Source organism: Anopheles stephensi, chromosome X, assembly GCF_013141755.1.
Source record: "Anopheles stephensi strain Indian chromosome X, UCI_ANSTEP_V1.0, whole genome shotgun sequence".
Classification (NCBI taxonomy): domain Eukaryota; kingdom Metazoa; phylum Arthropoda; class Insecta; order Diptera; family Culicidae; genus Anopheles; species Anopheles stephensi.
The window spans coordinates 15,547,545-15,562,382 of NC_050201.1; the positions used below are offsets into that span (position 1 = coordinate 15,547,545).

Consider the following 14,838-nt stretch of genomic DNA (forward strand, 5'->3'; position numbering starts at 1 on the left):
GGGGATTTGTTTTTTTTTACTCGTTGGCAACTTAAAGGCGAACGAAGCTTCCTTAAAACTATAACTCCCTTTCCCTAATGGTTCTGCTTCTCCGGTGCGCTTAGGGAAAAACTATCGTTTACATCGGTCACTGGCATGCAGCCGGTGTGTTTGTTTTTTGGTCTCGTGCCACAGTCGCTTGCAAAGTTCTTTGAGTGGGGTGGTGCCATTTTGTTCGGTAGTTACGGATAAGTTACCAAAAAAAATGGCGTCAACATTTTATTCCGAACACCGAAAACGACAGAGCAAGTGGAGGTTTTTTTTTGCTGTGAAAATTTTGTTTCCTCAAGAGAGTTTGAAGTTATCTTTTTTAATTTTGCATACATTCACGTACACACACCAACACACTCATAAAGTTTGGTGACTACGTGCATTAAATTACGTTCAAGCTACGAACTAACCAGAGCGAATACATACGATTGCCTACGTTCGGGCGCATTCACCTAAAGCGTTACATATCTTTCTACAGCAGTAACGCTACCGCAGCTTCAACAGGCGCAATGAAAAATGAACTCGATCGGGAAGCCAGCCAGCAGACTTTACGCATTCGTATCAAATTTATCTTTCTTTGTTTCCTTTCCCATGCAAAGCACCATCGATACATTAGATTGAACAAAAAAAAAAAAAAGAAAACTGTGAAAAATGAAGTGTAAAAGCAGCTTTTTGGTCTTCGCGCTAGATGTCACAGTAGGGCTCATGGACATCTCATGGACTCTTTCTTCTCAAACAAAAAGGATCCGAGCGCGCGGTTAGCACACGCGGGCAAGATTTTTATTTCGTCCACCATACGCGCACACATCAATTTCATTTCCCGCCAAGGACCGTTTAGCAGCACGGCCACCAGTGAGGTAATGTGATTGAAAGTCGTCGTGGCCGTGATGATGAAAAACGCGCGGCACATAACTGCCGCGTAGGAGGATCTTGGATGATGGAACCACACGGTTGATCGCACCAGATGTATGTTCACGCCGTTGTGAGACGACTCAAAGGAGGCTTTCTTTTCAGGAGGAATTTTTGGTGGTCGTTTGCGGGTTGACAGTGAGGTGAGAGCAGCTGTCAGCTGGATCGATTTTGGAACCAGCGACTGGCCAACGGGCCTGGGGGACAATCTAATCAGAGGCCATAAAACCACTATCGGTAATGTCTGTTGGGATCGGCACCAGTATCAAGTATGAGCGAGAGAGAGAGAGAGAGAAATATAGAGATAGAGCCAAACGGAGTGGTCGATAGATATGAGAAATGCCCCATCTCCAACTTTGGACAGCAGATGGTGCAGTCGTGCAAATTTCGTGCAGCAAGTTTCAAACCCGGCCAGCGATAACAAAACACGTAGCTGGAAGTGGCCCTTAACAGCGCATAAACGCGCGTACATTAAGATATGGTACCGTCAAAGTTAAGGGATTGTGGGTAAGAATTCTTCAATTCTACATTTGGTTCATTCTCGTTAGGTAGTTCTTGGGTCGTTATTCACAGCTAATAAAGATGCAGTTGTGGATCAGTTTTTTCCAATTTTCTTTTCCTCAATGATGTCCTGATGTACTTCTCTGCTGGAATTGGGTTTCGGTCAAGGCAAAAAAATCTCTACCAACAGTTTTCGATTTCTCGAGCTCATCACAAAGGCACCTCATTAGCGAGCTTCACAGCAAATCGATAATCAAAGAGAACCTGCGAAGGAGTGTTGACGAGGGGAAGTCGTCGAAGCTGGAGAGGGGGTTGCCAGTAATCGATAAATTATTGCACACCGGATAAGAAACGCCAGTACGAAACTGTGGACAACGTGAACGTCAAATGGGCCGCAATGTAGGCAGCGTCCGGTAGAGGGCACACACGGACGACGTTAACCCATCAGGGTTTGAACTTGGCCGACAAATCGGGGATTTCCTGATGGATGTGGGAGTGAGTGTTCCAGTACTTACATCTGACGGCTTCGTGCCTCAGCCCGTGCCTCGAACATCATTATCGAGAGTGGCCCATCCGGAGGACGCAACTCACGGGACGTGCGGATGTAAAGATAGCCGAGCAGAGTCATCGGTGCACAGTACCTGTAGGTAAATCACGTTCATCATGGTCGAAAATTAATGTGAAGTTTGGAAGAAAAAAAGAGAAGAAAGAAAGGTTAATAGATCATATAGTAAAGATGTCTTGTATCAAAAAGAGAGATGAAGAGAGAGAGATAGAGAGAGAGAGAGAAAGAAATCTTCTTTGTGACACCTGACCTCCGGGATCAGGTAGGGTTTTTTGTTTTCTCCTTTTGGACAAAATAGTGAAGTTCTGACGTAGGACACTGGTGGTCACATCACCTTCTACTACTACTACTCCGCATCGCCGTAATGTGATACAGCATGATTAGCCAAAATGTGAATATAATAGAGTGAACGGTTTTATTTATGAGACTCTGGTGGCGTCAACGCTGTCCCCCCACGGGGGAATACAGGGCTGGGATAAAATGGTGGGAGTCATTCAGTCGGCCCACCCAGGATCCTATGCTACCGCTGATGTACTGGTGTACTGGCAACAAATACGACAAGTGAGTGTCATTAATAAATTATTATTAATTCATTTTTGATTAAGCAACAGACTCTACTGACGCAATAGCGAGTTTGGGAGTTGAAGTTTTTGTATGTCCAAAATGTGCTTTTAGCAAACATAGTAATGACACCAGCAGTGTTGTGGATGCCAATTTTTTTTTGGATTTCTAATATAATCTGGTTGTTTGGAATTATTTGGATATTTCTTGGTGTCGTATGATATCTTAGTAGCGTTCACTAAGTTCAAAGATCCTTGTCAACTTCAGAGTCTAGTGCACCAATAAATCTAGTCGTTCTAATCGTATCTAGTGTTATCGATTCTTGGACCAAAAAAACCCCCAGAAATACAGATGATCTTATCATACAAAGATCCTCCAAAATTTACAGTTATTGTTGTCCAGTCAAGAAATTATCAAGTATGTTCTTGTTGTCCAAAGAATCTCGTCCCCAAAAAAAGCTATTCTGACAGAAATATGATAGCCATTCAAGACGACTCGTCTACCAAGAAACTTAGTCTTCTAAGAGACCTTTGAACTTAAAAAGTCGTGCTATCCGAAGAAACTTGTCACACAAATATTTTTTCTTGAAAATTCATCCCAGAGGATTCGTCAATCAGGAAACTTCGTGGCCTAATAAACCTTGTCGTATAAAGATTCTTGCCATTTAGAGAGCCTCATTGACCAAAAAAGCTCGTCGTTCACGGGCCTTTTTTGGTCCAACGAATTTTGTTACCCGAGGAATCTTGTCCTACAAAAATCATAGCCATCCAAAGGGCATAATTGACCAAAAAGCCGCACCGTAAAAGCCCAATAAATAATATTCTACTTCTCACTATGCCGAGTTGTTAGAATTTATTGTTACTCAAGGAACCTCGTCCAACGAGATGTTTCGTTAACCATAAACAAAACTCATCCTGTAAGAGATCTTATCGTTCAAGAAACCTCGTCACCCTAAGAATATCGTTCTACATAGATTCTCACACAGGTATGCATTCCAAGGAACACGTTGATCAACAGCCCTCGTCGACCAAAAAATCTCGTCACCCTAAGAATCTCGTTGTACAAATACTCTCAAATAGGGATGCATCCCAGGGAACAGGTCACCCTAAGAATATCTTTCTACATAGATTCTCGCATAGGGACTCTTCTCAGGGAACTAGGCGATCAAGAACCCTCATAGTCCAAGGAATATCGCATCCCAAAAAGCACGCTCATCAACCAAGGTCACCGAATAGATCCAGAATTAAGATTAAATGAAACCTAGATTATGAGATACATAAACTCCTGTCCTTTCTCTATCAAGCATGTTGAGATGAGGCCTTTAGTTGGATTTAAAATTGTAAGACGTCAATAATGTCGTTGAGTTAACGACATAGGTGTCCCATGATTAGCTCGATCGATTGACTAAAAGAAAGTAGATTTACTTCCAAAGACACACCTCGGAGTTCCGAAAACCTGACGGTCCACTGCAACTACCACTGTGGCATTAGCTCTAGGTTCTTCTAGAGCAATGTGAAATCTCCGCAGCTCCACTTACGTTCGGATTGGTCGTAAACGGTACGGTGGAAAGGTTTTTTTTTTTTAATTTTGTTGTACCCCAAATCCAAAGTACATAGCCACGATGAAATGTCCCGCCAGCTGTAAGCAGCGACAACGTTTATAGAGAACACGAGAGCACGATAAAATGTAATATAATTGATGGTGACTAGATGGTACGGTTCGTGTGAAGATGTGCTTCGGGTTTGGCTCGCCACCATAGCAACGTTCCCGCCCCACCAGCAGCCACGAGTAAAGCTTACCGGAGGCGTACGATGACGATGTCTCACAGTTGCTAATTAAATCTGGGTCCTGTAGCATCCAGCAGCCAGCATCGCTACAACTTCAACACACGGTGCAATGCTCCTTCGACGCCTGCAACGTGACTGCGGTGCTAGGAGCAATCGTTTGAAGTAAGGAGACGGACTCCGTGGTGTTGCAGGTGTTGCCCAATGCTGCAAACCCCCGGACATCAGCGAGCCGTTTTCTTGAGGGAGCTCCAGCTCTAGAGTCCTCACTTTCCTTCTCTTTCGCACGCACGCGCTCTCTCTCTCTCTCTCTCTCCCTCGGCAAACAATTAGCACCGGGCAACATTTCAATTAGTGTGAACCGCTCGCTAGCATGCGCTTTGGTCTGTTGGTAAGATTTCCTTTCGCTTTCAATTATTTTTTATTCCTTACCAACCATTCCCGCATCTTTCACCACTTGCACTTGAGTGGGCTTCACCGGTGGCGACGTCGTCGTCGTCGTCGTCGTCGGGCAGGAACACACGATGCACAAACAACGCCAGAACCGGAGGGTAGAATGTATAGGAAGTCCCACGGCAAGTGGGACCACCTTGCACGAGAGTGCGTGGCCTTCACGGCAACCCAATACGGAAGGGTGAGCAATGCACGTGGGTTTGGCACAAAATCCCACATTGCGAAACCCAAAGCAACCGGGCAGAACGGTTGCCACACAATCAACAGTGCAAAAATCAACAACTCGCTCGCTTGCTCACTGACGGATCAAACAAATGGCCCCGGCTATTGTGAAGAGCGTTACCGAGCGGTGCTGAGAAGATGCGTTGCGGACAGCCTGAGCCGCCCATTACGGTGGAATTTTATTGGAGCAAGACCCGAGCAAAAAAAGACTGCGGAAAAGTCCTGTACTTATTTGTAAGTGGTTGTCTTTATCAGCAGATGTAGAGGGCATGTACGGGGAGAGTCCTAAAATCGGTTCCATTCTCCACACGCTGTTCGGGAGTTGAAAATTTAGCGGATAGCTGATAGTTGTAGCAGTGCCCCAGATATTCAGAATCACTCGAGACACTATGATTTACGAGCCCTACGATGCAACGCACCAGTACATCCGAGGACGCTCGGAAAGTTATCTATCTGTCGGAGTTGTCCGGCAAGGATTAAAGCATGTCTACCTCCTGTGATGCATCGAGCTCAACAATAGCTCATCGAAGAATTCCGGATAGCAAACCCAACGCTTAGCTACGACACATAATTCTTTGCCCAATTTTCGGAATCCGCAGTTGAAAGATTGGTGCCTGTTTCAAAGGCTGTTTATGATGGGGATTGGGTGGGTAATCCTGATATTGGCACCTGATATTGGTCGAACCGGGTAGAACCCGTTCTCGCTGACCTGACTGATTAACTGACCGCCATAAAACTTGCTGTGCTCCTGGAACGTTGTGCATAGCACATTAGGACTAGGACCCAGGACCCAGCACCAGGAATTGCAAACAATTTATCGTCCAACAACTTCCACCAACCATCCACCCCCCCCCCCCCCCTCCCCCCAAAAGTCAATGCTCGATGACAGCTGGTTGGACCGGGCAGCTCCCACAGCCCGATGTCACTAGTACTCGCACAGCACAGTTTTCACAGGGTTACGAAGAATCGATTGGCTGGAACCCGATGGGCCCATCAAGAACTACCAAGAACAGTGTGGGCGATAAATAAATCATATAAATTGCCCTGTACCAGTTGCCATACTTCGCTAGTGGTCGGAGGATTTTATTCATCTCCACTACCTTTGCCCAAACCAGAGATATCGGCCTCTTGTAACTTCCCTCTGATCCGGATCTTGCTTGCGGTTAGAGTGTGGGCATACACGTTCCTGATGCAAAACCATCCGTTTTTCGTTTCGAACCGAAAACGCCCGGTGAGCGTATGATTCCGTGCACAGACATCATACCGGGCACCGTGCGTGCGTTAAATTACCGACATTGGTGGGAAGTTGTGTGTATTAAGGGACGCCTCAGAGCTTGGTATAGTCCATACACCGTAAGCGAAAGGAGAGTGCTTAAGCTACTTTTGTGTGTCTGTTTTAAAGGAAGCAAAGAAAGTCTGAAAGGTACCTTCCAGCGAAAGGATAAATCCTTTAATGCACTTCCTTCAATCGATCGAGGCGACCGGACTGGACCCTCCCGAGAGCCTCACTCATTATCCCGAGCCACAGTGACTGACAGTTAAAGCAAAAGTTTTGTCCGATCTAGAATTCCGGACATACATGCTCCAAGGATCCTTCGCAATGCAACCGTACTGAGTAGTTGATAGCTTTAAGAACTTCACCCTGCAGTGAGCATGCTTAGCACTTCAATTCAGGCAACACTTTTCATAACCAGATAGACATCCCAGCAACAAAAAAAGCCTCCAAAACCCTCATTTATTTATGACTTCCAACAGAATATGTACCACACCAGCTCATAGTTCATGCAGTCTCGCTTTGGTCTAGTGCGAATGATACGTTTGACCACGAGCTGACCGTTGCAGAGCACGACCCGTGAGACGCCCTGATACCGTACAAAACATGAAAGAATGTTTCCCATCGGGCCAGCACGCCGTTCCAATTTCTAGAGTTGAAGTCTAGGAAGCGTCGAGCAAAATGCATCACATTTGCCGTTGGACGTTAGATTCCCGCTCGGTTGTACCCGGCACCAACAGGCAGAAAATCGCTACCTTATCGGCAGCTCTCACCGTTTGCCCGATGGCAATGGTTCCCACGGGAGCGATTCCTTAGCCCACCGTTTACGGACCGTTTTTTTATTCCGGTCAGCGTGGGATGTTCGATTTTATCGATTCGAAGCAGACGAGAAGACGAGGGAAGTTAGATTAACAAATTACTCGCACACAACGCAAGTTAGAAAAATGGGAGCCGAGTGACAGACGACGTATCAGAGAAGCTCAAACAAAACAAAAAAACTGAATACTGACATTAAACGTTACGGGGGACTCCGTCGCGTTGCAGTGATGAATAATTTATCATCATAAAGCTGGCGCTGGACAGGGTAAGCGGATTAGCTTAACTGGTTCCATTTTACAAACAAGTGACGTTTTTGTTGACAACAAATTGACACATTTTGTGTACGGCAGATAGAGAAAATGATTGCGAGTACTCGGATGATGAAGTTGCTGTACCAACAGAACCTGCAAGACTTCCGAATCTCAACACGACTCTATATCCGCTTTTTTGGGACGTCATTTGCTCACTGTCCATTAACTGTCACCCTTTTGCTGATGCACGTGTGCCCTATGCCTAATGAGGTCGTGGCAGTAATAAATGGCAATTTATCTATATTTTATCAATTTTCCCCTTTTCTCGACCGCGTGAGGACTCGCCGATACATGGACGGAGTTTGTCCAGCGCTCCGGTCATTGATTTTTTCATGTACACTTGTCCCCTGTGTGGGTGCGTGTGTGCGTGTGTGAGAGAGACAAAGACAGGTTGAGTGAAGTACACTTAGCGTACGGTGGAAGCCCACGCCAGTACCTCGCGACTAACACCAGACACGACGATGCACATCGACATCCGTTAAAGAGACATTGGGAGCGATCGTTCCTTGGTGTAAACTGCCCGTAGTCACGTCACGGACACGGTTTCGGTACCATATTGGAGCTGGACAATTCTATCGCGTTCCTTTGTCTCTGTTTGAGCTACTTCCTGGGCCAGGCACCGGGGGACGCACGGGTATAGACAATGAGCAAACACGTCGTTAGTGTGGTAGTGTGAACCAGCCGTGGTAATGGTTGTCGATGATATTTTCCACATTGATAAGTTCCGTTCCCTGCTCACACTCGTTTGAGCACCATTTTCCGCGGCATGGCTTGTAGTCGTCGAGCTTTTCTCTTCCATTTCTTGTACACCACAGCAACAATTGTGCTCCATTACTCGCCGAAAAAGTGTTAGTGAGCAAACAACTGTTGTTTTGATCGTAAGCTGGAAGACTGATGATCCATTCTTGACAGCTTGAATACATCACCAAGATTTTGGAGGTGAAGTTTCCGGACTCTCGGGCAACAGGAACTCCCGATATTGTTGAGAGCAGTACCTGGAGACAAGACAACTGGCAACGCGTATGCAAAGTGTCTAACCCCAAGTTGCATCATCTAGATATTCCCTGGATGTTTCCTGGAGCAGTCCAAAGCATAAATAAACAATCAACCATGATAGCATCCACCACACCACCGTACGCAAGCAGCAACTTCAACGGGTGAAGAAACTGGGTTGATTGTTTTTCAATTTATCTGTTTTCAAAATATGGAAAAATTGGAACCTTATTTGCCGACATGTGGGCAGACGGCATTTCCATCCTTCCCGGCATGTTTCGTTCGTTCGTGTTTTTTTTTTCTACCTGCGTGCCAAGGTACGGTCATGTATCGTGAGACACTGTCACACTGCTCCAGGAAGGCAGTAAACGGGACTGGTGTGTCGCTACGGTGCGATAGGACATCAGTACACCTGCGCTGCGGACCGATGAATGCCTAGCGGAATTCTTATCGGTCCAAGTCCACTACGATGCTCGGTTTCGTTACGAGGTTTTCGTATCGCTTCCGATTCATTTTCTTTCGGGAAGGATGGTTTCTTCTATCTCCAAAAAACAACAACACTCACACGTAGACGTCCCAGTTGGTGAGTAGGAGCTACGGTAAGACGTAACGTATCGTTTAGGTTCTTCTAGAGGACTATGGGAAGCAAATGGACATAAGGATGAACCGATGGGTTGAAATTGTTTTTTTTTTTCGTTAGTGACAAATTATGGTGGACGTCTTAATATTCCCTGTAGCTTGTTTTGTTAGAAAAATTACTATTTAAAACATATTGAAAATTGTGAAAAAGACGATTTAAAAAAATGCCTTGTTTTGTTTTACATAGAGACTTTTCTCTAGAGCAACATGTGGAAGACGAGGTCTCCTGAGGAAGCTGCACGCTCAATATGGGCCAAGATCTTTGGTCTCATCAAGTAGCTCAGTTCCCAAGAAGTAGCTCTATTCTCACAGTTTCTAAGTAAGTCTTAAAAATAGAATTATCGAACTAGGATATAGCTACTTTAAAATGGTAGAGCTACTTTATGAGGATAGACAGCTTCATAGTGAGGACATAGCTACTGAAGCGTCTTCATGAAGCCAAAACTTTCCCATGAGCAATCCCATTAAATCACAACTCAGGACAGAGCTTCTCTTTGATGCCAGAGCTTCCTAGTGAGGACCGAGGTACTTCATGAAGTCGAAACTGAGTGAGACAAGGACTATCCCATAACTAGTAAGGATAAAGATACTTTAGGATGGCAGTGCTACTTTATTAGGACATTGCTTCCTAGTGAGAAACGAGGTACGTGATGTAGCCAATACTTCGTAACACCAGAGCTATTTCTCAGAAATCATAACAAGTGAGGATAGAAATACTTTGAGGTGACAGAGTTACATTATGGGGACAGAGATTCCTATTGCTTAATGAGACCAGAGCTACTCTATGAAAGCAGAGCTACCAGGTAAGAGTATAGGTACTCTCAGATGACAGAGCTACTTGAAGTGGACTGAGACTTCTGAGTGAGGGCGGTGCTATTTTATGTTGCCAGAACTACCCAAGGAAAGCAGAGTTACCTATTGAGGAAAGAGCTACTTTAGGAGATCGGAGCTACTTTGTGGGGACATAGCTTTTTAGAGATCTTCATAGCGAGAACAGAGGTATTTTATGAGGCCACCAAGCGAAAACCACCTAGTGCTAATAAAGGTGCTTTGAGATGGCAGAGTTTCTTGGTGAGCTTCATATGGAGGACCGAGCAACATTATGAAACTTCCACATGAAGGTAGAGCTAAAGTTGGAGACCAGGGGTCAGAATATCATATAGAAAGGTCAGAGCTACCTAGTAATAAGATTAAAGCTACCATTTTTAATTATGCGTGCTCAGAACATTTAGTGCATTGAAGAGGGGCTTCAAAAAATATGGTGAGCTCATTATCCATAACTAGTGTTGATATATTCCTGAACTTAAAAAGTGTTTATAACTTAATAAAAGAATCATCGTTCGTCGTTAAACGCAAACTACAGAAACACACGCCCGAAAAAAATAAAAAAAGTAAAATATTCAAACCAAAATTAACAGTTACGTTTCATAACGCTTGACATGCCATAATAACAACATGAACATGAAAGTAAAATATTTTGTAAATATACAAAAATATAAAAAAAGGTTTGATGCATATCAGAGAGAAACTTATTTCTTCTTTGGCAAAACTTTTAATGATTGTATAAATTTTTCGCTTAGCAAAAAATACATCGCTCGATAGTATGCTCAAAATGGAATGTTTCCATAGTGCAGTGTGGTACGATTTTTCTATCCCACGGAGGGCTATTTTCACATGATTGATATGTGTATACATGAGCCTCCCACTGCCACGGTATCATCATCATCATCATCAACGTAATCATGCTTCCTATCAACCTGGTCTCTTCGCCACACACAAACGCACAACGATCACTATTCTCGGAAGGGTTTTTCGCACACGGTAAGTAGTAACAATAACGCCCGAAAGTTGTTGTTTGCATTCACTGCTTGCCCTTTTTTCCATCGTCCCTTCTTGAGTAGATTTAGCTCATTTCATCAGGGACAACTATTACGACTTGAGGCGTTTGAGGAAGATAGGAAAAGGTTGAGGGAGCTTGGAGTTCGTTGTCAGGTGGGTTTTAAGAGGCATGAAAAATAACATCAACCTCAGTATCGCACCTTTAACATGCGAGGGATGCCCTGGACGTTTAGTGGGAAGGTGCACGAGTCTTACAGGATGAATGTATGTCTTTCTCTAGGGTTCACTAAACCCTTTCTCCTTTTTTTTCGTTATTTGCTCATTTTTTGCTCTAATTCGATATACAATTTGGATACATAAATATACTTTTATATAGTGTGCCAGGGATATATATCTCAAACAAAAAATATTTTTTCTTCAACTCTTCAACTTTTCCACCACTCGCAGACAGGTATGCGAGTGGAAAACATCATTCCATTGATGGTGCCTGGATGGATGAAAGAATGGTTGCCTTCAGCCATGGCAAGTTGTTTGTACCGTACAGGATCAAAAGTGGAAAGGAATTTTTACTCTTTCTCTCTATCTCTCTCTCTTTCTCCAACATTTTCATCAATCAATTCAATTAGAAATCCATCAATCTAATCGAGTTGCGCCCTTTCGCGGGTGCGTGTGAGGTAAAAATACGGAACACAGCAAATTAATGCCTCTCAGCTTTTAGAACGCTCCCGGGTGAGTAAAAGCGCGAGCAAGAGAGAAAGAGAGAGAGATAGAGCAAGTAAATACGTCAAAATGGACGGTGATGGTTTAAGGGAAGTAATTTAATAATTTGTACCAATAGGTCCTGATCCTGTTTGTTGCAAGTTGTTGCGGATTTTATGTTTTCCATTCGGCTGATTGATCGCTAATGGATGTATACCGATAATGGAGCAGTCGGCGCATCAGACATAAAACTTAAGCAGTCTTTTTGAAAAGGTAAGATCAAATTATTTTACTTCTTTATCGGAACGGCTTTACCCCAGCCAGAATCGCATTTACCGCAAGTAGAACATTATTTTAGCTCATCCTACGTATAGGTCGTTGACAACCGTAATGAACATTGATTTAATAAAAGTTGCATCTAAAGTCCTGCTGATAAGGCAATTCTGCGTAGCGACTATCTAGCACCGTGCAAAACATAGCCCTTGCATTTTCCATCGTTTGTAGTCAAATGTTTCAACGCTCCATTCTCATCAAGATGGTGCAAATTTTGTGTGATAGTGCACAGAAATTTCTATCGAATTAGGGAACAGATCTGGATCACAATACGAAGAAATCCCTTATACTCCCAGCACCTTTGTCTTGTGGGTGTGTTGCTAATGCAATACGCTCTTACTGATTCGGTTTCCGGAAAATTGGAAACTTTCGGAACATACCGCTACGCTGCACACAGATTAGACCGGAAAACTGAAGCCCCATTACGGTAGTTCTCGCTACCACTAAAGCTTACACTGATTTAGGGATGCTACTGGGTTTCCGGTTTTGTGGTACCAGTGGCGCAACATTCCTCGGTAGGAATGTTTCGAACCCTGTTTTAATGGGCTAAAGTTCCGAATAAACCAGCTTCCGGCTAAGTTTATAAAAATAGGATCAAATTTCTGCTTGTGCTTCTCAGACTTAAGCAGCAAGCAGTTGAAGTATGCCATCTCTCGTTGCCGTACATTCGCGGAGAAAACAATCTTTTGTTTTTTGAGACTACGTTCATTATGAAATGATATTCTCCAACTCAAAGCTAGCTAAATGATGCAACTATTTCCAGTACTGTTTTATTTCCTTCTAAATGCAAGCAATCAGCCGTATAAGGAAGCTTTTGATTGCCGATTAACGTGCCGCTGGTGGAGCTGCTTGCTTGTAAGGCGATCAAGGTGCAGGGCTTTCACATGACCGGATTGCATTCCAAATCTCATCTAGATCTTAATCGTTAAAACTTTTTCTCGACTGTATTTGCATAGAAAAGAGCAAAATGAAGCCGAAAATGGCTGCCATGCAATCAAAGTGCCACTGTAAACGTTATATAAAAATGGCGAAGAGGAAAAACTGGTAGCAACGGTTCAGGATTGAAATAGATTTTTAAGCAATACGGCCAGGCCGTTCTTTATGAATAAAAAAAAAAGAAATAGATTTTTAAAGGTAATACTTTGCACTTTTTTCAAATATACGTCACCACGTGGAAAAAAAACTTTACACTTTTGAAATGCTTTAAAAAACATTCCTTGTGTTTTAAGTGGTGTTAATGAACTTTCAGTCACGTATTAGAGCTTTTATGGCTGTTTTACCCATCTCTAACCTAGTCCCCAAACGTGACCGTGATTTACTGATTTTTTCGTTTTTGGTTTAGTGCCCCAGAGTCACCCAACCACATAATGCATTCTGCTGTCATACTTACATGATCACGAACAGACCGCGCGTATACTCCTGCATGTCGTCGACCAAGTTGACCGCACAGATTCCTACACCGGAAAACCCGGGCAGATATATCTATATCGTGTGGGAGAAAAAGAAAGTCGGAAGAATGAAAACCGTTATTAATAGAGAGAGTTGAGCAACAAGAATGTATGGGACGAGAAAAAAAAAGGTTCTCCATCTCCAGCGCACCTTAACGACTACTAAACCCCCCATTCCCGTACCAGATCACAAATCGTTTAACACCGGTCGCAGAAACTTTGCTCACACAGTGTTACATCAACCGTTCCTGGAGAGTGTGGAGTTCTCCCGGTAAAATTAAACATGGTCCATAAATTCCGCGCCGTAAAAGCAGCCGCCGACAATCTCCGGATGTAGTAGCTGAGGGGGATTCAATACTTCCTCCCGGTTGCTCCGGTGTGCTCCGGAGTTACAGGTGTGTATATGTGTGTGTGTGTGTGTGGTTCGTGCGCGGTAGCTCGTAAATTTTATCATTTTGCACACACAAAAAACCCATTGTTACGTCGTGTGCGATAAAGCGGACATTTCATAACTTCAGGTCCTCCAAGTCCACTCGACGGTGAGGATCGGTAACCTCGGGAAAATCTCAACCAAACAAGAGTGCCTCTCTACCATCTCCTCCTGGTCCACTACCGGGGCTAATCTCTCATGGCTGCTGAAATCACACCGAAGCCACCCGACAGAGCCGTACCGCGGATCGGATCCATTCAGAACGGACGACTGATCCAGCTAGTGAAACGGTACCGAAAGTGATGTTAAGATCATAATCTATTGAATAAAACACAACACAAGAATTTGGTGAGCTCGCCACTTCTCTTTAACACCCGCGACCCGAATTTCCGTGACCATCATGTAGATTAATTTTGTTAGCATTTTTGAAGGGCAACAAAAATCGCGATAACTTCCTCGAACAGACATTCATTTTCTTGTATAAGGATTCCTATCTTTTTTCGTTTTTTTTTTTTTGTCTGAGCCGTTGATGTTGAACGAGGTCTTTTTTTTTTGTTGCTCTAGCTCGTAACGCACACTGTGACCAGTGTGCGTAGGACGAAAATCTTTAATTTCTGAGAACGTGCCCATTGTGTCGGTGGTGGGTTCGACATTCGATTGAAATTGGATTCGAAAACACTTTAACATTTTTCGGTTTTTAGCCATCGCTTTAACAGTTTTGTAATGTTATACATAATGGCGTTGTGTTAGGTTACACTTTACCTTTTTGTTTGGCTCACAGTTATGGCACAAATCTAGGATTTTTTTTCGACGTAGTTTGAAGGAACTTTTTTTCATCTGTAAGAGGTAAAAATTCAAACAGGGGATTTCCAATACCACGTATATATTTTTATACCACTCGGTGGATTGTTGCAACTGATTAGTGAACAATATTACAATCTCATTATGGGATGCTGCAATTATACAATGGAATGTTGCATTCAGTAAGGGCAAATTTGCAAGATACTTTTTCGATTAATATTCGCCTCA

The 14,838-nt window shown here is 43.6% G+C and overlaps 1 protein-coding gene across 9 annotated transcripts in view; it reads right to left on the bottom strand.

Moving 5' to 3' along the window:
• Positions 1–14,838, bottom strand: part of LOC118510758 — an 88,890-nt gene that overhangs the window by 35,401 nt on the left and 38,651 nt on the right. For all 9 annotated transcript variants that reach the window (XM_036053063.1, XM_036053052.1, XM_036053042.1 and 6 more), the window contains 2 exons: positions 13,322–13,413; positions 1,956–2,081 (listed from right to left, as the gene is read on the bottom strand). In XM_036053063.1, the coding sequence (XP_035908956.1) occupies positions 1,956–2,081; positions 13,322–13,413 (218 nt within the window). The remainder of the gene's footprint in view (positions 1–1,955; positions 2,082–13,321; positions 13,414–14,838) is intronic.